The sequence below is a fragment of the Pogona vitticeps genome, chromosome 6 (assembly GCF_051106095.1).
Source record: "Pogona vitticeps strain Pit_001003342236 chromosome 6, PviZW2.1, whole genome shotgun sequence".
NCBI lineage: Eukaryota > Metazoa > Chordata > Lepidosauria > Squamata > Agamidae > Pogona > Pogona vitticeps.
Window position 1 is genome coordinate 112,567,880 of NC_135788.1, and position 24,210 is coordinate 112,592,089.

A 24,210-nucleotide genomic window follows, 5' to 3' on the forward strand; every position below is an offset into this window, starting at 1 on the left:
TTCAATCAGACCAATAAAGGGGGAGGGGGCAAAAGGAAAGGTGAAAAAAAAACCAGCTGTAATTACAAAGAAAGGCTGGTATTTATAGGAAGTAAATGGTTCCTCCCAAGGTAGCAATGAAGAGCTCCAGGCAGCTTCACCAGCACCCCCTAGTGCCAACTAACTGCATGTGCTTCAAGCACACAGATGGCTGACACAAAAGGTTAAAGGCTGCTTCAGCAAGTCAAGCTGCAGGCTAAATTTTTACGTAATTCATTACTCCCTTCAAAAATGCCCCCCACAGTGCCAAAAATGGGAAACATAACAAAGATATGGCACAAGAAAAGATGTGTGAGTGAACAAGTCAGGTGTCTGACCTCAATTCATACCGTGGCCCTCTTAATGTGCCACATTCAGCTGCAAGAAGGTACATATACAGAAAGGATGATCAACTACTTTAGGACCCCACTTGTGATGTTCTGGTATTATAGACTCTTCTATCAGTTACCAAGGCAGTAGAAATGAAGCCCCTTCTTTACGCTTTAAACTCCACAGATGCTCACCTGCCGGATGTTCTGACCTACGTACTCGATAACCATCTCATCCGCAGCGATCGGTTCCATTGCAAAGAGGCCCCATTCGTGGATCCGGCTCCGGCCAAACCGGAGCTTCTTCTTGCGGAACTGCCAGGAAAGAAGAGAAGGTGTGTACAGAGACGAACCTGGTTGGGAATGAGTGCTTATGTCCTTAAGTTACTGTCCTTACCCCTAGTCTTTGTGCATGTGAAACTGACAGAGCACACAGTTTAGGTTCCCAATAATCTCCTTTCAGGGTTTTCTCTATTCTAAGAGTATTAGTCCTTCAGTTTCAAAACTAGATGTAGCCTCACAACATACAAACACAAAAGATAATGCAATGCAAAACCAATCAAGAAACATTGTCATCTTAACCTTCAAGAAAGGAGTCTGTCATCTAAAGGTATCAAATGGCAGAATTTAAAAAAATGCCATAGCTCATAATCTGAGTGACTTAACTCTTTCCCTCAAAGCCCAGAGGGGCCCTCCTCATGAAACCACGGTTTAGCGGCTTCCCATCTTTTCTCCCAACTTTCTGAAAGATTAAAAATGCTAAAGCTTAATGACTGGCTGTGTGAGTCAGTCAATATGCTGGTATATTTGGTCCTACGCTTTTGCCTGTGTTCCTGTAATTTCTCTGAAGCGGAATTTGGCTCACAGATGGAAAGTGGTTTCCCTGGACAAAGCTCTGTCCATGGACTTTCACGCCCCGCCCGCCCCCGCCCCCCCAGATTTGGCTTCTGAAGACAGTACCAAACCCTTCTCAAGAATTATAGATGGAAGATCTTCTCTCTAATGGATACTAGGGCTTTGCTCAGACAATTTAACCTGAGAGAACAGCTGGTTTTCCCCAGACACAAAGGACACAAAAGAATGCCAGCTCGCATTCCTGTTTTATCCAAGGGATGTGCTGGGATCATCATTCAACATCCCCAGTCCCACTCTCCTGTGTCCATTATTTGCTGAACTGGGCAGTTTGGATACCTTCAATTGGTTAAGCTTCAGAAGATCACTATCAAGGATGGCAGAGGAACCAATGGCACTCAGCAGACGCCTTTGCTCCGATCTCCGTTCAGAGAGGATGCGGTTGGTGCCCTGAGGAGGAAAGCAAAGCTTGCTGATACATGGAGGGAAAAAGGAAAGGCACACAGTTCCCACTTTCTGAGGCATGGTTTTATCCAGTTTTGGGAAGTGATATGCACTGAGATGATAGCAGCAGCAGCAACAATAAAAACAAAAATCAGTACTAAGCTAATGGCCTGGATCTGTAGGCACCTCTGCCCTTCAACAAACAGGGCAGTTGTCCTATCCCCATGCTTTGCTGGATTCCTGTGGAACCCTTCACATTTTGCTAATAACAAGCCTACTTCAGTTTTGAGATGCAAAAGTTCTGAAAATTTCCATTTTTTCCAGAAAAACACACATACGTTTCTCCCAGTTTTTTTCTGGGGAAAAATGGAAATTTTACATCTCCAGTTTCATTTACAATTCTCTTCAGTCCCAGAGAACATACAGGTTGACACGGGACAAGGTGGTAGTGGGGAGAAAGCTTCAGACTGATCTGCCTGCAATCTTTATACTTCTCTTTTCATAATCTGGCTGCCCCCACAGTGCAGCCAACATACATACAGGCTGGTGTTTACCGATGACTAAAGATGGCACAGCAAGTACCACAAGAACTGTCAGTAGGGACGTGCCATTCAGATTTTCTGGATTCCAATCACACGACAGACCTACACTTACAGACACCTACATTTTGCTCTGCTGGAGAAAGGCCCAGCTTGATTGAATGCTTTATGACCTCACTCTGGCCTAGCTTCTCGTTAAAAAAAAAGGACAGTCTTGGTGCTAGCTGGGAGACTCTGAATTGCTCACCCCTTTTTGATGTTTTATCAATTAATGAGCAAAATGAGCTTATAATAATGAATCTGATGTGAAGAGGCTAATTTTAAGGCTTTTCCATATGTTGCAGTTTTGATAAAATAGAGTGGGACTTCTTCTATTTCCTAAGAATCTCATTAATTTTTTTCTGAAATTTCTAGCCTTTGCAAAATGATTCATTCCAATTAAGAACACTGCTTAAAAAATGGTTAACTGGCACTGTACAGGGAGATCACAGATTTCTGTTTTTCTCACCACTGGACAAGGATTTAACTCTGTGCACACTTTTCAATGCATTTTTAGTGTAGAGTACGCTCATTCCTAATCTTTTTCTAAAATGTATTTCTGTCTGTTCATTTTACCCAACAGTACTCTCTTTTAATTCATACGAAGATCTCTCTGTCACTGATAAATGATTATGCGCGTAAGCGCCCTGGGATATCTTAGCGAAAGGGGCCAGACCTGCATATCTGCGGCATCTAGTTGCTGCACAATGGCTGGACAAACATCCAGGTACTTGTCTTTCTCCTTCTTGCTGATGTGGTAATAGCCCTCACTGCGGGCACAGCCTGTCTGGTGCTCCCGCAAGTCTGACGATTTCCGCTTTCTCTTCGGGTTTGCAATGTTGGTGAGTGGAGGCAGGTGTTAAGGAGAAAAAAAACATGCAACAGAGGGGCAGTAAAAGACAGAAATGGACACAGGCATGGTGTCTCTCACTGCCGTACTGTGTTTAAGACAAACAACTTCCCTTATATAGAGGCACTGGACTTTGGGAGGGAAAGAGAGTCTTCTCTACATATCTCCCTCCCATGAGCTCAGCTAGAATTTGTGCCTTTTGGGGAGAATGACCATGAGGTGAGAGGGAGAAATCAAACATTAACATTCCCCTCCCATTTACCACTATATCAAGTAGCTTATTTTATCAGTCCATCAGACCTATGCAATATCCAACCATTTTTTACAAATATGCCCACATTCTGCTTTATCTACCTATCCTGAATGTTTAAGATGGAGGACAAGGGTGAGGATCAAACATAGCACCAGTCATCAAGTGGATGCAGAATTGGAAAACACTATTTGTAGTGAAAGGACGGGCATTAATTTAATACATTAATGTGTTGGCTGGCTACACGAGTGTTAACTTTTAGATGGATTGTTACAAAGTCTTTTCGTGATGTAAGCTGCCTTTTTATATTTGTTGTTCTTAGGTTTAAATATTGTCTTTTAATGACATAAACCACCACTGCATACTCATTGTTTTCAGCTTTAGGTATTGTCTTTCAAGGATGTAAGCCACTTTGGATCTTTTTTTATAAAAAGGCGGAGTAAAAATATTTTAAATAAATAAGCAAACATGCCAACAAAAAAGCCAGCTATCAGGAGTCTGAGTTGCTGCCACCATCAGTGTGTGTGTGTGTTCTCACTTCTGATCTCATCCTGCTGCCGCAGGGTCTCTGGTATTCTGCCCTCCTGCAAATCAGGGGCAAGTAAATTCTATAGCTCGTATTTAGTAGGTGCTGGTACTTATCACAAGTCATACATTCTCTACAAGGAAGGAGGACATCTTTAGCATGGGCTATATCCCCTCCCACTCACTATAATAGGCAGGACTTCTCAAATCAATCATCTGAACCTGGAGCGCCCTCTAGCAAATGGGAGCAACCCAAGTTCTCCAATCTGTTCTCCAGCGGTGAAGATACCAAAAAACAAGCAAAAATAAATAAATAAATGCAAGAAGAAAAAGAAAGAAAAAAGAAAACCCACCAACTATCTTGAAGGAAAAGGTAAGTAACAGAAAAGCAAGAGCAGAGAAAAACAATTTGCTCCGGAATTGTCCCTTTTTGTGTGTGTGTGTGTAATGTATCTTTTTGACAAACTGTCTGGGTGGGGACGCCCCCTATCCTTGAAGAGGATGTAAAACTTACAGTAAGTACTAGCATACTTTTGCAGAAGAGGATTTCCTTAACTGGGCATACTAAACCCAAGCGGAAAATAATTCCCAGGGTGGAAGCCACAGATCTATGTTTTTTTACTAAGATTAAGGCAATAAGAATCCTTGCCACTGGACCATCTGCTGTAGAAGTTATGACCCCTAGCAGAGCCCAGGTACTAAACAAAGTGAAAGGAGCAGGACCATTCTCATGCTGTCTAGGGGATGCTGGGAATTAGGGTCCAGAAAGTACTTTCCTTAAGTTTGTAGTCATGGATGGATCCCTCCCAGGTATCCCCTGCCCTCTGCCCCACAAAGGATATTTGTGTGGTGGACCCAGTGGGTGTCGTTCAACCAGTCTGTGCTGTTGTCCTCGTGCAGCAGGCGCTCGTAGGTCAGCCGCAAGTACTTCATGTCTTCCAAATCTAGCCCTGAGTTCCAGATGTCATACAAAATAGTCATCTGCTCAAACTCACTGCGTGTCTCAAAGACAGGGGGTGGAGGAGGGGGCTGGGTGGGGGTGCGCCTGTGCGAGTGGGAGCGCAAGGACCTCCTGCGAATCTCCCCTTCATCACTGCTGTCAGCGCTCTCTTCATCCTCTTCCTCTTCCTCCTCCTCGCTCTCTGAAGGGAACAGGTCCTCAGGCCCAAATGGCAATGGACCGGCGTCCTTTATTGCCTCATCTTTGAGCCACTGCAGCTGCTTCTTAGCCTGCTGTTGCTGCTCGGGCACAGCGGCCTTGGGCTTCTCCACCACCGGCAGGGGAGGTGCAGGGGGCAAGGCAACAAGGTCACCCACATCGGGCTCTGTTTTGACCTCACTGGCATCTGCCACCACCTCCTCAGGAGCCTCCAGAATCTCGCCAATGGGCTCACTATACAAATCCACCCGCAGCAGGTCTGCAGAGCTGGCCAACGCAGCCTCCTCCAGCCTGTGGGAGGCAGCCGCTGGAGCTGCACGGACAGCCATGGCATAGTTGTGCTCCATCAAAATACTACTGACTTCAAGGGACTGTGCAGGAGGTGGCGGCAGCAAAGCCTTGGGCTCCTCCACCTCATCGGAGGTCTCTGTCTCCTCCGAGTCCTCACCGCCTGCACCGACAGGCATCTTGAGAGCAACATCGGCCAACACAGCCAGGTCAGGCTGATTGGCCAACTCAAGCAGCGAGGACGCCCCCATTTGCTCTCGTGTGCGCAGTTTGTTTTCTTTTGGGGGCTGGGGAGGCCGGGGGGGCTCCGAAGTCCGGGAACGAGAGCGATTCCGGGACCGGCCGCCCGGCAGGAATTCTTCCGTCCAACATTTCACAAGGGAAGCGTGGTCGGCCGGCAGGTTGCTGATTGTTCTTTGGCTGGCTCTGGGGGGCTCCCGCTTGCGGCTGGGAACAGTCACAGGTTTAGCAGGGGGTGCTGCTGCTGGGGGAGGCTGGGAACAAGCAAGTGGGGTTGTTGGGGCTTCTGGGGCTAAGGACACTTGTAGCTTGTGCTCCACAGGCACTGGCGGGGGCTGTGCTTCCTCTGTGGGGGCAGGAGGAGGAGGAGGGGGAGCAGGTGGTGAGGGCATGACGACGGACGGCAGCAGTTCAGCTGGTTTCTCCAAAGCCCCCTTTGACTCATCATCCTCACCAGGAGCCGAGAAGGAAACTGTTTTCCGCCGTTTCTTGGGAGGAGGCAGAAGTGGGATGGGTGAGGAAGGCCGTTCTTCTGGCCTTGGTCGCTCTTCTGCCATGGTTCCCATATCCTTTTCCTCTAGTCGCAGAACTGGCGTGGCATCCTTCTGAGGCCCAGGCTTCTCCTCCGCCACGTGGCCTATGTGTGGAAAATAAAAATGTCAGCTTGGACAGGATTCATGGCGCCATTCCTCAACACATGAGTCTCTCACGCAGAATCCGCACCATCCTTCAAGCATCTCAAAGTGGGGTTGAAGCATTTTAAATAACATTTCTACTTGCTCCTGAAAAGCATGCACATTTGAGCAGTAGCTGCCAGTAGCACCTTTCCCAACAGGCCGCCTGGCCTAGCCTAGTTCAGAAAGCCTTCCCAGTCTTTCTCCAAGTATGCATGATGTAAGTCTCAGTCTGGCAGGTAGAACTCCCAGAATGGAGAATTCTGGGGTCCGGAGTCCAGTGGGCTTACAGCTAAATTAGAATGACCCCATAAGTACAATAGAAATAAAACAAGTGAAATCCATAATTTAACGTAATTTAAACAGGCTGTGACTGCAAACACTCCCCCAAAGCTGTTTTTGAAGTTCATCCATCCTCCCTCAACCCCCTTTTATCAGCACAAAAAGTGAATTTTAGATGTAGGAGAGAAGAACAGCCCGTTAAATAGGCCACATTTCACCCTCCCTCTATTGGCACCCTTTAACAACTCAAAACAACCATTTTTCAAAACTGGATGTGGACTCTTCTGGTTTCTTCTCTTTTCTGGGTGTTTGTGGCATTTTTAGCAGTCTGTGTATGGCCTTGGGAGGGTCCCAAAAGCAGACATTTGGTTCTCAGACCTGCTGAAGATGCCATGCTGGGTGAAGGAGCCACATTAGTCTGTCTCAGTGTGTTGGCAAAAGAGAAAAAAGGGGAAAAATAATGTTGTACTGTGTGTGTGAGGAAAGGGATTTTAATTCAAGAAAGCTTACGTTGAAATAAAATTATTAGCCTTCAAAGTGTATATTAACTTGCCTCTTTTTTGCCTTTTGCTCATTTTATAGCAACAGGGGAGAAGGGTGTGAATTAGTTTTTATTGAGGGGACACCACAATAGGCAATTTTTTATGTTGCTAAGAAAGATACACGATTTTGCAACAATCTGAATGTAGAAAGTAAAGCAGGGCGGGGGAGTCAAAGAGAAAAGCCAAGACATTTTGCTGATCAACACAGTGGGCTTGTGGCACTTTCAAAGGATAAGGCATATTTTTCATGTATATATTTTAGATTGTATGCCTGAGTGCAAGGACTGAGTGCCTTGACTATTTTGTTACCATATTCTGACTTTTTATTTAAAAAACATACATACATGATTCTGAGCAGCTTTCCACCTATAAAGCAGGTTATATATATCTATCTATCTATATCTATATCTATATCTATATCTATATCTATCTATCTATCTATCTATCTATCTATATATATATATATATATATACATACACACACACACACACATATATATATATATATATACACACACATATATATATATACACACACACACACATAACATATATATACATATACATACATATATATACATATACATATACATACATATATATACATATACATATACATATACAGACATATATATATATATATATATATATATATATATATATATATATATATATATATATATATATATATATATATATATATATATATATATATATATATATATATATATATATATATATATATATATATATATATAAATATAAAAAACAATACGAAAAAAACCCACAATGCAAGAGAAGAGAGGACATGGGAGGAAAGATGTATCTGGTTGGTCTCACACATCCTGAATGTGAGAGAGTGATGAAGAATCAACACAGAAATATCAAGGAGACATCCAAAGAAGAATGACTGAATGGGAGGAGGAAGTTCTGTGGTGAGAGGGGTAGAGCAGCGTGCCATTGGTATACAGACAGCACTGAAAGCCATGCATTTATCCTGGAACAGTGTGCATGTGATTGAAGTAGCCTTGTGTATTTAAATCCAGCAAGACCAAACGTAACAGTCCACATCCTGGCCTTGAAGTTTTCACTCTCCCATCTCCAATCGTTGACACTGGCAAGTCTATGTAGGCCTCCTCTAAGTAGAAGGAAAGTTTATGAACCTCACCTTGTATGAGAGCAGCTTCTGGTTTCTTTTTGGTCATCTCAGCATCCGTTGCTTGTCGTGCTCTCTCCTCAAGAACCCTCAGTGGCTCTGCAGAACAGCTGTCCAGGGTAGATTCATCCATTCCTTCCATGCTCTCAGCATCCTCATCCTCCTCATCAGATGAGGAGGAGGAGGAAGAGGAAGAGGACAATGAGGAGGAAGAGGAGGAGGAGGAGGTGCTTTCTGAGTCTGACGTACTGTCACTGTCCTCATCAGACTCTTCAAAAGCAGAATACTTGGAGGAGGCATCACTGTCACCTTCATCTGCACAAAAGGAAAAAGGTATGTAAGGTTGCCACTGTGGCTGTGCACACAAAAATATAAGCAGAATTTTGTTGCCAAACTAACTCAGGCTTCTGCTTTTTTTAAAAAAAAGGAACGTGTGGTGCTTATATGTTGCCCTGCAATGCTTAAAGCACTCTCTGGGTGGTCTACAATTTAATTATGCAGGCTATACATTGTGTTCCCTCCCCCAGTGCACTGGATACTCAGTTTACCGACCTCAGAGGGACAGAAGGCTGGGTCAACCTTGAGCCAGCTACCTAAGCCCACCAGGATCAAATTCAGGTCGCGAGCAGAGTCTTCACTCCAGTAGAGCAGTTTAACGACTGCGCCACAAGACTCAAAAAGTACATGTCTATGCTTAGGGCTTCCAAAGATATTCTTGAAAGTGCATGGTCAATGCCTAGGAAAACCTCAGAGTGTGGGGTGACTCGAGGGTGACCTGCACAGTTCCCTGTGTTTATTTGGTAACAGAACATTTTTTAAAAAAGTAGATGCATTTAAAAAAGAGCAAAATTTGCATGTTTTATACAGTACAGGATGCAAAATTTAGCTTGGGGTTGAGAACATATGACACCTAGGCTATGGTCACATCACAACTGAATGCTAGTAGCAGCCATTAGATACCACAATCAACAGAGAAGTTCCTAAAACCTCTCATCTCCACATGACATGGTAGGCTGTTGTTCAGGTTAGCATTCATGATATATTCAATTCACCACAGAGACTACCAACTTTTGAGGTCTCTACACCCCATTGCCAATTGGGAAATACCTTCTGATTCCTTGGCTTTTGTCCTGCGTTCTCTGGCACCTTCACCTTTCTCCCTCTGCTGGTCTTCCTCCTCCTCCTGTGAAAACAGTGGGTTAAAGTTTCTTAAAAACTGGATGCTCCAATAAGCCCATAGTCAAGGGAAACAAATATACAATAAATATGAGTTCAATCTCCTGGGTCTCCGAGTGGCTGGGAAACTAGTCGAAAAACAAAATTTAAACCCTGAAGAATAATCTGGACTGGAATAGCAAAGGGAAAAGATTTTCTTTTTGTGGCTGCCTTGGCTTCTGGAGAACAGTAGAGAGCAAGCAGATGGGCAAGAAAATACACACGAGAAAGATTCAGAGACTGCCAGCAGTCACAGCAGGTAGGTGGCCCAACATGTGCAGAGAGAGGAGAACTAGTAGCAACAGCACACCAAGCTCTAACTTATTCATTACAAACTGAGAAAATGGTTGCTTAAGGTAAGTGTAGGAAAGGAGAGGGAAAGGCCTGTCAGGGTTCCAGAGATCACTTGGCCAGGCACAAAAAGTAAAGAAGAAGCCAGGATCGAGACTGTTTATAGGTTCTGCAACAAACATCCATTCCTCATCCTGGTATTGCCAGCAAACAGAGAGGGAAACAGAACATAAAGGGAGAGTGACTGTATAAGCATCTGGCCCCTAGTTGCCAGTAAATGTTTCTACTGAAAGGAGAAATACAGTGGTGCCTCACATAATGATTTCCGCTTAGCGTTGAGTTTTGTCCCCACAAAAAACGGAGTTTAATGCGTTCCTATGGGGTTTTTTGCCCCGTATAGTGACATTTCCGGATAGTGACGATTTATCCGGAACGGATTATCGTCGCTATGCAGGGCACCACTGTACTCAAAAGGAACCCCTCCTCTTACCTTTTCAGAAGAAGAGTCCTCGGATGCTTCCTCCCCTTCACTGTCCAGGCAGAAAAGTTTCCGCCGTTTTCCTGGGCCTTTGATTCGCTCATCATCCCTCTTGGACGACTTGGGTACCTGTGAAGTCTCCTTATCTGCACAGTAGAAAGGGAAAGGAGAATGGTTGTTTGGAAATAAGAAGACAAAGGCATTCCGTACTGATCACAGAAATTTAACAACTGCCTATAAGATTCCAGGAATGAAGCCACTAACCCTCTTCATCCTCTTCAACAGGAGTGGAAGGACGTGGCTGCTTCACTTCACTACCTTCTGAAATTTCAGATGGCTCTTTCCTTTTCACCTGCAACAAGAAAAGAGATGGGTTCGCTGAGCTAAGAAGGCTCAGAGAGCCACCATTTTTTGAAGTAGTACTTGAACCAGAGCCTTTGAGGCTGACTACATGGGCATTTAGCCTGCTGTCTGATTTGCTACAGGGTCGGTTCACTCAAGACAACAATCAAACAATGTCTTTGCTGAAACAAACCAGTTCTCCTCTAAAGTGCTCCTACTTGCATCTTTCTGGTACTGTAATGGGGTTCCATTAAAAAAAACATGTAGGATTGCTCTGCTTTGGTTCATTACCAACACGTGCAATCACTAGAAACAAACCAGAAGAAAGTCTTCCATCGTCAATTTGCCATTTTGTGAAAGATTTAAGAGAGCTACTTTAGGATACTGGCTAATTAAATACTTCCTCTGCTCCTTGCTGGAAAGGCAGAGGAAATGGGGGGGGATTCTGAATCCATTAGGGCAGCAAAAATGTGCTGCATCACTTATAAGTTTTTAAAAAGATTTTTTCTTTCCCTCTTAAAAAACTGCACACAGCCAAATCTGTCCAAGACAAGAGGAAGATGTGTATTAAGATGTGTATTCTCTATACATATTAGGCTGCAGGCAGGACCTTTAAGAGCAGCATATTAGTATACACATACTTAATAGACATATCTAAGTTGTAATACACAATACAGGTAGCTAATACAAAGTTTTTAAAGCAGACCAAATAGAGTAAATGAGGTCTGTATGTCATTTTGATATGAGGATTGCTCCACATGGCATACCAGACCTCCCAGTGACACTATTTAGTCCACTCTAGCCCAGCTGTATAAACAAGCCCTCAGTCCCTTAAGAGATGACCCCACTTCACCATGATCCAGGAGAAGCAAGAACTGGAGACCTTGCTGTTAGAATAAAGATACACCCCATCCAAAAAATATGAGAGCATTACCTTAAAGGATGGGAGCCTGAGAACTCCTCGAAAGCCGGTCCCAAAACCAAATCCCTCAAGGCCCCCAGTACCGCCACTTTTGGCCCAATCAACTAGGGATAGCAGCGCAGGATCTTTTGGTTTGATTTTGTCTTTCTCATCTTCCTTGGCTGGCTGTTTAACAGTACTCTGGAAAGGCTGCAGAAAATGAGATCCAGGCATTAACAAAACCAGTGCAGGCAGAGGGCAATGGAGGATACAGAATTATGGGAGGAGATAAAATCTTTCACAGGAGTATAGTGAGAACTTGCTGGGAAGCACACAGAAACAACTGTTTTAGCAATGACTGAAACATTATCTTGTTTATCTGTGAATGTGCACACAATTCGTGCAAGCTCAGAAAATCTGTTCTGGTTTATTTGCTCAGTTTCTATGTTCCTCTCTGCTGCTTCATGCCCACTTAGCTCTTGCATCCTTATTTGCAACTCATTATATCACTGACTGCCTCTGCTCGGCTTTTGCCCCCCCACTAGAAAGCCAGCTAGCACCATTTCAGCTGTACCCTGCAGCTGCAGAACACACCACATTTTTGGCAACTCTTGAGTCTCCATTGTACAGGAAATACTAGTTGGGCTCCACCTACATTCCTTTGGGCCCTATTCTGAGAAAACAAAGCACTCTGGCCTTCTGCATTGACCTGCTGAAACATGCAGCTGCTGCGAAGCAAGTCCCTTCAGATAACCTACAGTCACTAGATTCCCCACTCCCCAATCTTTCCTCAACCCCTGGATTGAGTTAAGAGTTAGGAATCCCACCTCCACCCAATTCGACCCCAAGACCCAGCCCCAGGAATATAGTGCTCTGCCCAAGTCACCTTAGCTTTCTCCTCCTTGCGCTCCCACCACTTGTCAAACGTGTTGAAAGCCACGTTCTCCACCATCTTGCGGTTGAGGTCCCGCTGCATGATGCTCTTCATCTCTTGCATCAGTGATTCAAGGACGCTATCCACTATGGAAGCATGTGGGTCCTTGGGGAGTGGTGGGGGTGGAGCCACTTCCTCTTGGTAGCTCCAGGGGGGTGCTTGGAAATCTAGGAGATGCTGTGGAGGTGGCACAGGAGGCTGCTCTGAGGAATGCTGTGGCTGGTGGTGAGGTTGTTCTGAGACCCCTACTGCTGATGGCTGTTGCATGAACAGCTGGTCTCTCTGAAAGTGGCGGTTGCCCTGGTCCAATAGATAGCCATGGCCGTAGAGAGGCCGGCCACAAAAAGCTGCTGCTGCCTCCCGGTGGTAGGAAAAAGGGTCCTCAAACTGTCCTTTGCTCTGACGCAATTGCTGCAGGCGGCTAAGCATCTGAGTTTGCATCTGGAAGGACATGGGCATCCCACCCCACTGGTTGCCCAGGCGGTTCATCAGCTCCATAGAGTTGACAAAGTCATAGATGTGGGGAGCCCCTCGGCCTCCACCTACCATCCCCGCCCTCCCCCTGAAATCCGATAGGCGGTGAGCGTGCCGTGGGCCAACCTGCCCATAATTGGAGAGCGAGTGGGATTTACCCGCCAAATGTGGGAGAGAGACAGACATAAGGGGCTGTATGGGATAGGTGGGGGGTGGTTCCGGACGGTGATGAGGAGTAAAAGAGGAGACACCCAGTGGCATGTGGCCCAGGGCTGAGGGCATCACAGAAAAATGGGATTCGGATACTCCAGCCACTGGTGTTGGGGGCTCAACTTCTGCTTCGTCTTCAGAGATTTCCATGTCTTCGCCTGATGAGTGCTGCGATGCCTGAAAGGAAGAAAGAAAGTAAGAGACATGTGGCATCATGAGCGAATAGTCTTACGTCTTATAGCTTAAGTCAAATGTTTCCCTGCATGCAATCTAAGCAACTGTCTCTTTTAGCTCCAAAATCACTATCTTCTCTTCTGCCTAACAGAACTTTATCTGCCCGGTTCTTACCACTGGAATTATTTCCAATTACAACAGAAACTAAATTTTCTATTACTGTACTGTTTTCTCTTGCTGTTTCTTCATATCTGATTCCCTGAAATCAAAGTACTATTAGTTGTCATAGCCAAAATTTCCAATGATGTAATATCTGCAAAACCAGCAAACACAAACAAATCCTTGAATCTATTTATAGCAAGCATGCAAGTAAAGTTTACAAGCTAATTTAATCTCAGCTAGAGTACACTCAAGAGCCAGTGTGCTATAAGAACATCACACCAAGGGCCCATCTAGTCCAGCTTCCTGTATCTCACAGTGGCCCCACCAGATGCCTTCGGGAGCACATGAGACAACTAGATACCTGTCTCCTATAATGGACAATTAACAGACTATAATGGACAGATTAACCCGAGTTCAAATCCCTGCTCAGCCATGGAAACTCACTGGTGGGGAAGCAATAGTAAGCCGGTCCCTGAACACCTCACATGCTTCAAAAAACATACCAAAGTTGTTCTATGTTGGAACAGGTTGGACAGCACACCATAACTAACAGAGTAGACTCAATGAATTAACAGGACTTGCTTAAACATTGACTTAACAAGTCTCATTCATTCATTGTGCCCACTTTTAGCAGGAATTAATGTGCATTTAGCTGAAATAGGTTTTAAAAATAATTTCAGTATATACTAAATGTAGAATTCTGAGTGTATGCACTTTATACGTGTATGCCTATGTACACACAACATCTCTACAAAAAAGCCATCTTGTGAACTCCTATTCAAGACTGCAGCTAGGCAGCCACCTTCTAGATCTACCACTATCATGCCCTTCCCCCTCCAACATTTTTCCTTCTGAACCTCAGAGTTAGCTTTTTCTGAAGAGCGTGACTAATTCTTACTTACCAGTTCAGGGGTGCATACATTTCTACCATTTAAAAGGGCTCCCCCCAGATCTGCTGACACTTCTTTACTTATGTGTGGAAGTTACTGTTTTATTACACAGAGCCACATTCAGAATCTGTAAACCGCTAGCAAATGTAATGCAGTTACAGTGATACAGAAATACACACTATAGGTAAAAACAAAATTTATAAAATAACAAAACAACAAATAAAAAGACAAAAACATAGTGGCATCTTAATGTTTTTAATGTGAGCTTTCTTGGACTTAAACCAGTGGTCCCCAACCTTTTTGGAACCGTGGACAGGCTGAGCCTCTGAGGAAGGCGGGGAGGCCCTGCAGGTGCGCAGGGGTGTGTGTACGCTCTCAGGCACGCACATTAAAAAATGTAAAAGTCTTTAAACTGTCACCACATTTTTGTCTTTTTTAAAAAAAAATTACTATTATTTTGTTTTTACCTATGTTTACACACCTCTTTTACAGCTAGAAATATGCACATATATATCAACACATGGGTACATGTATAAACTATGTGCAATATGTTTTTCTACATCTGTCCTCACAATAGTGTCTACTGAAACAGATGTACAGAGTGAGACAAACACACAGATAAATACACATACACATACCACATTTAACACTCTTGTATCTTACTTTATCTTGCCCGTTGGCTTTGGGGGATTCTGCTCCTGACCCCAGGTCCAGTGCTGGTACCACATCTTCAAAGCTGACTGGCAGAGGTGGTGGTGGAGTGCAGGGCCCATGTGGCTCTGCTCCCTTGGCTGCCCCCTTCTCCTCCTCCTCTTCCTCTGTGTCTGAATTGAGGAAAGAGAACTTGGACCTCTGTTCCTTCAGCAGCATCTCAATGCGAGAGTCCAAACTGCTGTGATGAGCAAAAGGAACACTCTCATTTGTCGTCTCAGGTGCCGGGGAGCCAGAGCGGGTGGGCGAGGTCTGCACAGCAGGGGAATGGGATTGGTCATCAACCCCCAAAGATGTCGTTACTGCGGGGCTGATATTCTCTTTTGTTTCCTGAGCAAGAAATTCTGTGGGAGGCAAGGAGTTGGCAGCAAATGTTTCAGCGGTGGGGAGAAGTCGGTAGTCCTGGTCCACGGGATGGGATTCAGTAGATACGGAGAAGGAGTCTGGAGTGGCTGTGTAAGATGGATAGAGAACACTGGGAGGTGGGAAATGTTCTGCACTTTGCTGAACAAAACTGTGACTGTTTTGGAATTGAGAGCCATCTGGAGTTGCTGCTACAGATGAAGACGATGAGGAGGTGGGGGTAGAGGCAGAGGCAACAACAGCAGCGGTGGAGGAAGGAATTGCATCATCCCGCTGGGAGCGCTCCCTGTGTCGGGAATGGAAGCCAGAATCCTCTCTTTGGTGAGAGCGATGAGAGGAAGAGGAAGACCGCCCTTCGGAGGTGGAGGAGAGGCGCTGATACCGGCTACTACTGGCTGTGACAGTGGTGCCACTGCTTCCATCAAACTGTTGACTATAGGGTGGATAGTGATGGTCATTGCTGCGGTAGTGAGAAGAGGAAGAGGAGGAGGAAGAGGACGAAGATGATGAAGAAGAATAATGCCGGCGGGAGTATGAGTCCGAAAAGCTGTTCTCATGTCTGCGGGATTTGTACGAACTTGACTCTGACTGATAGGTAGAATACCCTGGAGTCCCCTGCCTTAGAAAACAAAGAAAATGATGCAGTTCACGAATGCCTTTCTCTTAGCAACCCGTGAAAACTTGATTGAGATGTGGTACGGAGATTGCTTACCTGCTGGAATAGGCAGAATCTTGGGAATATGGTGTTCCTCCCCGAGGCGTGTACGGAGTCCCCTGGGATGACTGTGGTGTATATTGCCCATAGGAAGAAGGTGTGTCTTGCCGGCCACTGGAATACGGAGTGTCCTGAGAACAAGGTGTGCCATTGCCAGGCGTTGAAGGCATCGTGTTACTAGGGTAGGAGGAGTCAACCGAGTGGCGCCTTCTGGACTCAGACTGTAAAAGGAAAGGAGAACAGCTCAGTCCTTGTGGGATAACTTGTATGCTCCTGAAAAGTTGTGTAAAGACTGAACTGGTCAACTTGGGCCACTGGACCAACAAGTAGGTTCTAAACAGAAAGAAAAAAATTCACTGACTGAACACTGTGTGAGAAACTGGCCCCCAAATGCAAACTATCTTGTACAATAAATTCCAAAATCCGCAAAGCAATCCACACTAATTCCTTTACAAGTCAACTAAAAGGCATAAGAAGGATGCAAGGGTGCAAAAAAAGTGAGTAAGCTTTTGAAACTACTACGCAATAGTGGAAAGATGCTGCAGACAATGAGACCCATTCTTCTGTCTCCAGCATCTCATCACCTCCTGAAACAATACACAGATACAACAAAACTTACAAGTTCACCCCTTCCCTAGGTTCTCCTCTTCTTTCTCCCTGCTTACTTTTAACATTCGGCCTGATAAACAGATCATATCTTCAAAAGCTGGTACACTTTTTTGTGTTCTTGCATACGTTTTTCCCCTGACCTTTTGACTGGATTATAAAGGTATATGGTTTTGGAACCTGTTTTGTACCGATATGGTTACCTCTGCTTTTACTGATACAATGAGAGAGCTTTATAGGCTTACTGAGTCTGCTGGGAACTTCTCATTCGGAATTTTGCCCCCAGTAGGAACGGTCTGGGGGGTGTAGGAGCCATTCACAATCAGCTCATAATACTTCATGCGCTGTTGACCTAGAGAGAGAAAAAAGTATTTGTGGAAGGTGGATGCTACTCTCAGCTTATGAGACAACACTGTTTCATTAGCCCCCCTTATGGCGGCAGGAGACTGAAGGAAGATAACCACCTTTAATATCGAGCTGGGCGTGAATGATGTTGCCCATGACTGAAGTGTTGTGCAAGTTCTTGACGGTTTCCTTTGCCCCCCTGGTGCTGGTGAAGAGCACCTTGGCCAGACCCAGGTGTTTGCGGTTCTTTGGATTGTAGAGGATTTCAATCTCTTCAATGTCACCATACTTTTTGCACATTTCAGCCAAGAAGGGTTCCTTGATGTTGTCATTGAGCCGGGCAAAGGTGACCTCCTTCAGAGGAATCTGGCCCACGTAGAACTCGTCCAGCTGCAGGACAAACCAAAGAAGAGATTGGCTGAGAGGGCTGGCTAAAACAGCTACCAAACCCCACTGTTACATACAGCACTGATGTTACCTGTCTGTCATGGGTTTGGAGGGAAAGTTCCATCCTATGGGGAGTGGAAGGCGGGACATCAGGAGGAGGGGCTGTACTGTATAAATATGTGAAGCGTGTGTGAAGAGACACTGAGAGACACTGGGATGTGACGAAGCAGCAGCTGGGAAGAAGAAGCTGTTGTGGTAGTCTGTGTGTCAGACAGGGTACTACTGTGTGTCAGAGTACCAACCTGATAGGTTCAGGTGTCTGTTGGTTAGCCAGAACTGATAGGTTCAGGGTCTGTGCTTCAAGTTAAGGGTTCTGGGTGAACCAAACTGTATGCTTGTATGAGTGAGAATAAGCCACGTTACTTTATTTATTCACCTGATTGTTTTATTTTCCCTGTGTGTATTTAAAATAAACCTTATTCTTTTTATTGTTTGAAAATCCATCCCTGGTCTGTGTGACTTCTTATAGGGAATGGTTGGTGGCAGCTTAGTGTAACTGTGTGACATATCCCAGTAGGTCTGGGTTTGTCACATTGATTGGTGTCCAGCGTGTGGGATACGACTGGTCCAGTTGTCCAGCGGTCCAGCAAAGCCTTGGCAAGTGTGCCCAGAGCAAGGGGGGTCTAGTCAGGGACAGTCTGAGGCGCGTAGGTAATCTTCTAGGTGTACCTCACGGGGAGGTGCGCTAGTAGAAGAACGTGCCAACTGGGGAGACTTAGATTAAGGTGCTCTGAGGCAGCCTAGTTTTGGCGGGAAAAAGCTGAGGCAAAACTGCGTAGCAACAGTGATCTAGCTTGCCAGCTGAGAGGCCCAGCAGAGGGGGGTAGGCTCTGACTCGATACTGTTGCAATTTAAGTGCTGAAGAACAGCAGCAATCTCTAGGGAGAGCTGGTTCTGAGGCAAGAAGGAAAAAAGTGGTCGTTTTATTTTGAGGCTTGACTTTTAAAGCAGCCTGTTCTGAGGGGGGGGGTAAGCCCTTGACTCGAAGCCAAGTAGCAGACATGAGTGAAGTGAAAGACCCCCAGATTGACCAAGGTTCTGAGGATGAATTTGGCTCAGTGCAAGGGGACAGCACAGGAGAGCAGAACCCAGAACTTAGAAAATTGCTCATAGTCCAACAGCATGAACTGAGGATGAGGCAATTTGAAGTGGAGGAAAAATTAGAGAGAGAGAGAATGGAGAGGGAGGAAAGAATGGAGAGAGAGAGAATGGCGTTTGAATTAAAAAAATTGGAACTGATGAATCAGAACAATAATAATAATAGGGATTCTGAGGGAGGCCAACTGTCTAAGGCTGACCTGAAGAAATTCCCTGTGTACCACAAGGGAGATTGTCCTGAGGTGTTCTTTTCCTTAGTGGAAAGAGCGTTTGTGGACTTCTCAGTGAGGGAAACTGAGAAGATGACCATCATGCGATCTTTAATCAGTGGTAGCCTGGCTGAGGTTTATGCTGAGATGCCTGAGGAACTGATGAAAGATTTTGCAGAGTTTAAAAAACTGGTGTTTGCCAGACATGGGATAAATGCGGAGCAGCTGAGACAAAGATTCAGGTCCCTCACAAAAAAACCAGAACAGACTTTTACCCAAGTGGGGGCCCAACTGGTGAGGCTGCTTGAGAAATGGCTATCGCAGGAAGGGACAGAGACCTATGAGCAGCTTAAAGACTTGATAGCCCTGGAACAGTTCTATTCAGTCCTGCATGGGGAATTGAAATTCCAGGTGAGGGAAAGGAAACCGAAGTCTGTGGCAGCAGCCGCAGAGATCGCAGATTTTATTTCCCAAATAAGAAAGCCCTTGGGTGAGGGGAAATCTGTAGGTAAACCCAAAGAAACCTACAGCAAGTACTCTCAGGGACCAGGGAAAAGCCAGCAAGGGGGAGGGGCCCATGGTGAAGGGAAGCCCTCAGACATGAAACAAAGACCTCAGATTTTGGAGGGAAAACCAAAACAAGATGAGAGAGAATCAAAATACACCAGAAAATGCTATTTCTGTCAGGGAAAGGGTCATCTAATCTCAGAGTGTGAGAAATTAAAGCAGCTAAAAGGAATGGTGCCTCAGAATTCTAGTGGGACCAAGCCAAAAGCTGTGTTCTGTGTCCAGAAGGAGCAAAGCTCAGTGTCACTGAGGGAGCCTGTTGCCATGGCTACTCAGTCTGGAACAGCTACCTCTGCTGATCAGGCTGAGGAAAATGGTCCTCTGGTGGAGGTAAAGCGCTGCTTGCTGATAAAAACAGATTCTCAGTGGTTTGAGACAGCAGGGGTGGACGTAGGAATACTTGACCGTCAGTATAGGGGGCTGCGGGACACTTGTTCCCAGGTAACCCTGTGCCATCCAGATATTATTCCTAGGGAGTTTATAATCCCAAATGAGAGCATGAAGGTGGCAGGGATTGAGGGGCAGGTAATCTCTCTGCCGGTAGCAGAGGTACCTGTCAACTTTCAAGGCTGGAGGGGAGATTGGCGGCTAGCGATTTCATCGACTCTGCCAGCAGCCGTGCTCGTGGGAAATGACCTGGCTGAACATGTGAAACGGGTGCTAGTGATTACACGCTCACAAGCCACCACAGGGACAGTTCAGGGGGGTAATGATGAGCCAGAGACGGAAGCAGAGGGGAGTTCAGAAGCTGTGGTGGAAACCTTAACCACAGACAGCAGATTTGGACAGGAGCAAAAGGCAGACGCCACTCTCCAAAAGTGTTTTGAACAGGTGACTGACGCCCAGCTAACACCTGAAACCCCAGTGAGATTTCTGGAGAAAAAGGGGATTTTATATAGAGAAACCCTGAGGAATATCTCAAAAGGGGGAGATGGGATCAGAAGTCAACTGGTGGTACCTGAAAAGTATCGCCCCATGATCTTACAAAGGGGTCACTCTGACATGTCTGCTGCACACTTAGGGGTGAAAGGGCCCCTTGATTTGATCAAGCAAGATTGGGAGCAGATCACCCAGGATGACCCACAAGACGTTGTGACATACATAGACACCTTGATGAATGACCTAAGGAGAAATCTAGAGCTGGCAGCAGAAAACCTGCAAGCTCAGAAGGTCAGACAGAAAACATGGTATGACCACAAAGCTAGAGAGAGGCACTTTGACCCAGGGGAGGAAGTGCTTTGGCTTAGGCCCTGCAGAGAGAATAAACTGCAGCTCAAATGGGCAGGACCATATAGGGTCATTTCCAAGATGTCAGACCTGAACTACCTAATAGAGCAAGAGGAGAACCAAGCAAGGAGGGTGGTTCATGTGAATGCCCTAAAACCCTACTACAGAGGGGAACAGAGGGTTTTATTCGCGATAAAAGCAGCTGAGAGTGAGGAAGCTGAATTACCCTTCTGGGAGGGTAGAGGGGAAGTAAAATACAACCCAGAGGAGGTAAAGATCAGTCCTGCACTCACCCAAGACCAGCAGCAAGAACTAAAAATGCTGCTTAGTAAATATCAACAGGTGTTTTCCAACAAGCCGGGGATAGTGAAGGGAGTGATGCATCGGATCCACACAGGGGATGCACCCCCGCAGGCAGTATCCCCATACCGAGTAACGGGACCCTATAGGGACAAGGTGCGGAAGGAGCTGGACGAGATGCTTAGGGAGAACATAATCGTCCCCTCTTCTAGTCCTTGGTCCTCTCCGATAGTCCTTGTGGACAAGCCTGATGGGAGCATTAGGTTTTGTGTCGATTACAGGAAATTAAACCGTGTAACCACTCCTGATGCCTACCCAATGCCCAGGCTAGACAACCTGATTGAAACCATAGGGGGTTGTCGGTTCATCTCATCATTGGACCTGGTAAAGGGATATTGGCAATTAAGAATTGATCCCAGGGATCAAGAAAAGACTGCCTTTTGCAGCCCTTTTGGTCTCTATGAGTTTCGAGTCCTGAGCTTTGGTCTCAGAAATGCACCAGCCACATTCCAAAGGCTGATGGACCAGACCTTGGCAGGGCTCAGTGACTTTACAGTGGCCTACATTGACGACATAGGGATCTTCAGTAATACCTGGGAAGATCACCTGATACACCTGGAGTTAGTGCTGCAGAGGTTAAGTGCAGCAGGGCTAACAGTAAAGGCCAGCAAGTGTCAGCTGGGTAGCCCAGAAATAAAATACTTGGGTCACATGGTAGGGGGAGGAATGATAAAACCCCTGGAGGCCAAAATAGAAGCTGTTCGTGATTGGCCTAGACCCAACACCAAGAAAAAAGTCAAATCATTTCTTGGGTTGGTGGGCTACTACAGAAAGTTCATCCCGAGGTTTAGCGAGATTGCGGCTCCGCTGACCGATCTGACGAGGAAGAAGGCTGATGACCGCATCCCGTGGACCAGCGACTGTGAGGCGGCGTTCCAGAGGTTGAAGGAGGCGTTAATCAACTATCCTGTCCTGCGTGCTCCAGACTTCGACCGGGAGTTCATCATCTACACCGATGCGTCTAACAGCGGCGTAGGAGCAGTTCTGTGCCAGGAGGATGAGAATGGTGACCAGCATCCAGTGTCCTACCTGAGTAGGAAACTTCAAAAAGGTGAGAGACATTTGGCAACCGTGGAGAAGGAGTGTTTGGCCATAGTCTACGCGATCCAGAAGGCCAAGCCTTACATCTGGGGAAGACATTTTATTCTGTGTACTGACCATTCACCATTGCAATGGTTAAAGACAATGAAAACCCACAATAGCAAACTTATGAGGTGGGCTTTAAATCTACAGGACTATGACTTTGAAGTGAAGGTGGTCAGAGGGTCAGTGAACTGTGTTGCTGACGCCTTATCAAGAAGACCTGAAGAATGAAGACGGCGAAAGAACAGGGACTATGTGTATAAAATGGTGAACAAAAAGTTAAATGTACCTGGTGTTTTTGAATTGGTTTGTATGAATAAAGGTAAATTGATGTAATGTATATGGTAAATGTTAAAATGCATAATTGCTATGGTTAACTTAGAATGTAAGTATGAGTAAGTATAATATGGTATGTATAAATGTTGTTGTGTATTTTACCCAGGTTGTTTTTTGGTGAAAAGCACCTTAGCTTTCCCCCTACAAAACAACTTATAAAGAGGGGAGGTGTTACATACAGCACTGATGTTACCTGTCTGTCATGGGTTTGGAGGGAAAGTTCCATCCTATGGGGAGTGGAAGGCGGGACATCAGGAGGAGGGGCTGTACTGTATAAATATGTGAAGCGTGTGTGAAGAGACACTGAGAGACACTGGGATGTGACGAAGCAGCAGCTGGGAAGAAGAAGCTGTTGTGGTAGTCTGTGTGTCAGACAGGGTACTACTGTGTGTCAGAGTACCAACCTGATAGGTTCAGGTGTCTGTTGGTTAGCCAGAACTGATAGGTTCAGGGTCTGTGCTTCAAGTTAAGGGTTCTGGGTGAACCAAACTGTATGCTTGTATGAGTGAGAATAAGCCACGTTACTTTATTTATTCACCTGATTGTTTTATTTTCCCTGTGTGTATTTAAAATAAACCTTATTCTTTTTATTGTTTGAAAATCCATCCCTGGTCTGTGTGACTTCTTATAGGGAATGGTTGGTGGCAGCTTAGTGTAACTGTGTGACATATCCCAGTAGGTCTGGGTTTGTCACACCCACAACCCCACAAGCTGACAAAAGGCATCTTTAATGCATGTTGACATGAACAGGTTCAGAAATCACAGAACTGCTAAATTGAATTGTGATCCTTAGTCTCCTTAGGTCCCTTGAGCGTCTCTGCTACAAGCTTGTCCATATCCCTTCCACAGCCGATTCTGTCAAAAGTGTATTCCTTTCTAACTATCATTTTAGTACCTTCCAAAAATAAAAACTAGCATTTCTGCATAAACGTTGATGCTGCAATTAAAAAAAAGTAGTAAGACAAATATATATACTTTTATTTTCTTCATTAGCAGACCTTCTTCTAAAGGCAAATTTATTTATTCTTGGAAAAGTTCTTCTTTGCTATTCTGCTGCATACTGTCTAAGGACAAATTGGTCACCCACCAGCATATTGCAACAACATTAACGAAAACAGCCAGTGGGTACTGCCATGCTGTTTGTCTTTTCTCTTTTTGCTGAGATTTGCTTTTCCCTTTCCTCCCATCTCAAGTCTCACTTTCATAAGAATTTCTCCTCAGGCCTGTTACGGTTTAATCCTAAAGCCAAGACAAAAAGGATGTATCCCTGTATTTCTTTCATAAACACTTTCCATTCTTTTCCACCCACAAACCTCTCCTTTGTCCCACTGCCCCACTATGGAAAGATGCCTCCAAATGTAAGGAGATCACAGGATTGCTCTTTAGGATACAATTTAGCCAACATATTATAGTGTGATGTACAAACAGATTCATGCATACTTGGTCATTCTTTGTATATAGTGGACCACCAAGAAAGCCAAATGCTACATTAGGCATGGAAGACTATAAATACTAACTTACCTGAAGAAGAATATCATATAAGCAGATGAATTTGGCTTACCTTAAACTTTGGGACAGGGAGGGAAATGTCTCTGTTTTTTGACCATATTCTGCGCCTGGGATCTCGCACATCACCCACAGGAGCATGGCCCGAATCCTTCAGAAAGAGAGACTTGATTAGATAACAGTGACAATGTCTTTGTTAAACAATTGACAATTCCTCAAAATACTTTATCAAAAACTGATATCTTTGGAGTCAAGCTTCTCTTCTGTCTCCAAAAACTTGAAAAATAGTGAAGAGGAAATCTTCACACAGCCTTGGATGAGTAAGTCTTAACTGTTATGATGGTGAAGACAAATATTATAAAGGACTTTGCTAAGTGCT

General features: G+C 45.1%; 1 protein-coding gene across 3 annotated transcripts in view; it reads right to left on the reverse strand.

Moving 5' to 3' along the window:
* SETD1A (SET domain containing 1A, histone lysine methyltransferase) overlaps positions 1-24,210 on the reverse strand; it is a 37,898-nt gene that overhangs the window by 6,794 nt on the left and 6,894 nt on the right. For all 3 annotated transcript variants that reach the window (XM_072976908.2, XM_072976909.2, XM_072976910.2), the window contains exons 4-18: positions 23,887-23,982; positions 17,118-17,388; positions 16,899-17,005; positions 16,045-16,268; positions 14,922-15,951; positions 12,301-13,209; positions 11,448-11,624; positions 10,436-10,523; positions 10,184-10,317; positions 9,295-9,370; positions 8,200-8,502; positions 4,689-6,170; positions 2,898-3,067; positions 1,539-1,649; positions 543-662 (exon numbers count right to left, since the gene is read on the reverse strand). In XM_072976908.2, the coding sequence (XP_072833009.2) occupies positions 543-662; positions 1,539-1,649; positions 2,898-3,067; positions 4,689-6,170; positions 8,200-8,502; positions 9,295-9,370; positions 10,184-10,317; positions 10,436-10,523; positions 11,448-11,624; positions 12,301-13,209; positions 14,922-15,951; positions 16,045-16,268; positions 16,899-17,005; positions 17,118-17,388; positions 23,887-23,982 (5,298 nt within the window). The remainder of the gene's footprint in view (positions 1-542; positions 663-1,538; positions 1,650-2,897; positions 3,068-4,688; positions 6,171-8,199; positions 8,503-9,294; positions 9,371-10,183; positions 10,318-10,435; positions 10,524-11,447; positions 11,625-12,300; positions 13,210-14,921; positions 15,952-16,044; positions 16,269-16,898; positions 17,006-17,117; positions 17,389-23,886; positions 23,983-24,210) is intronic.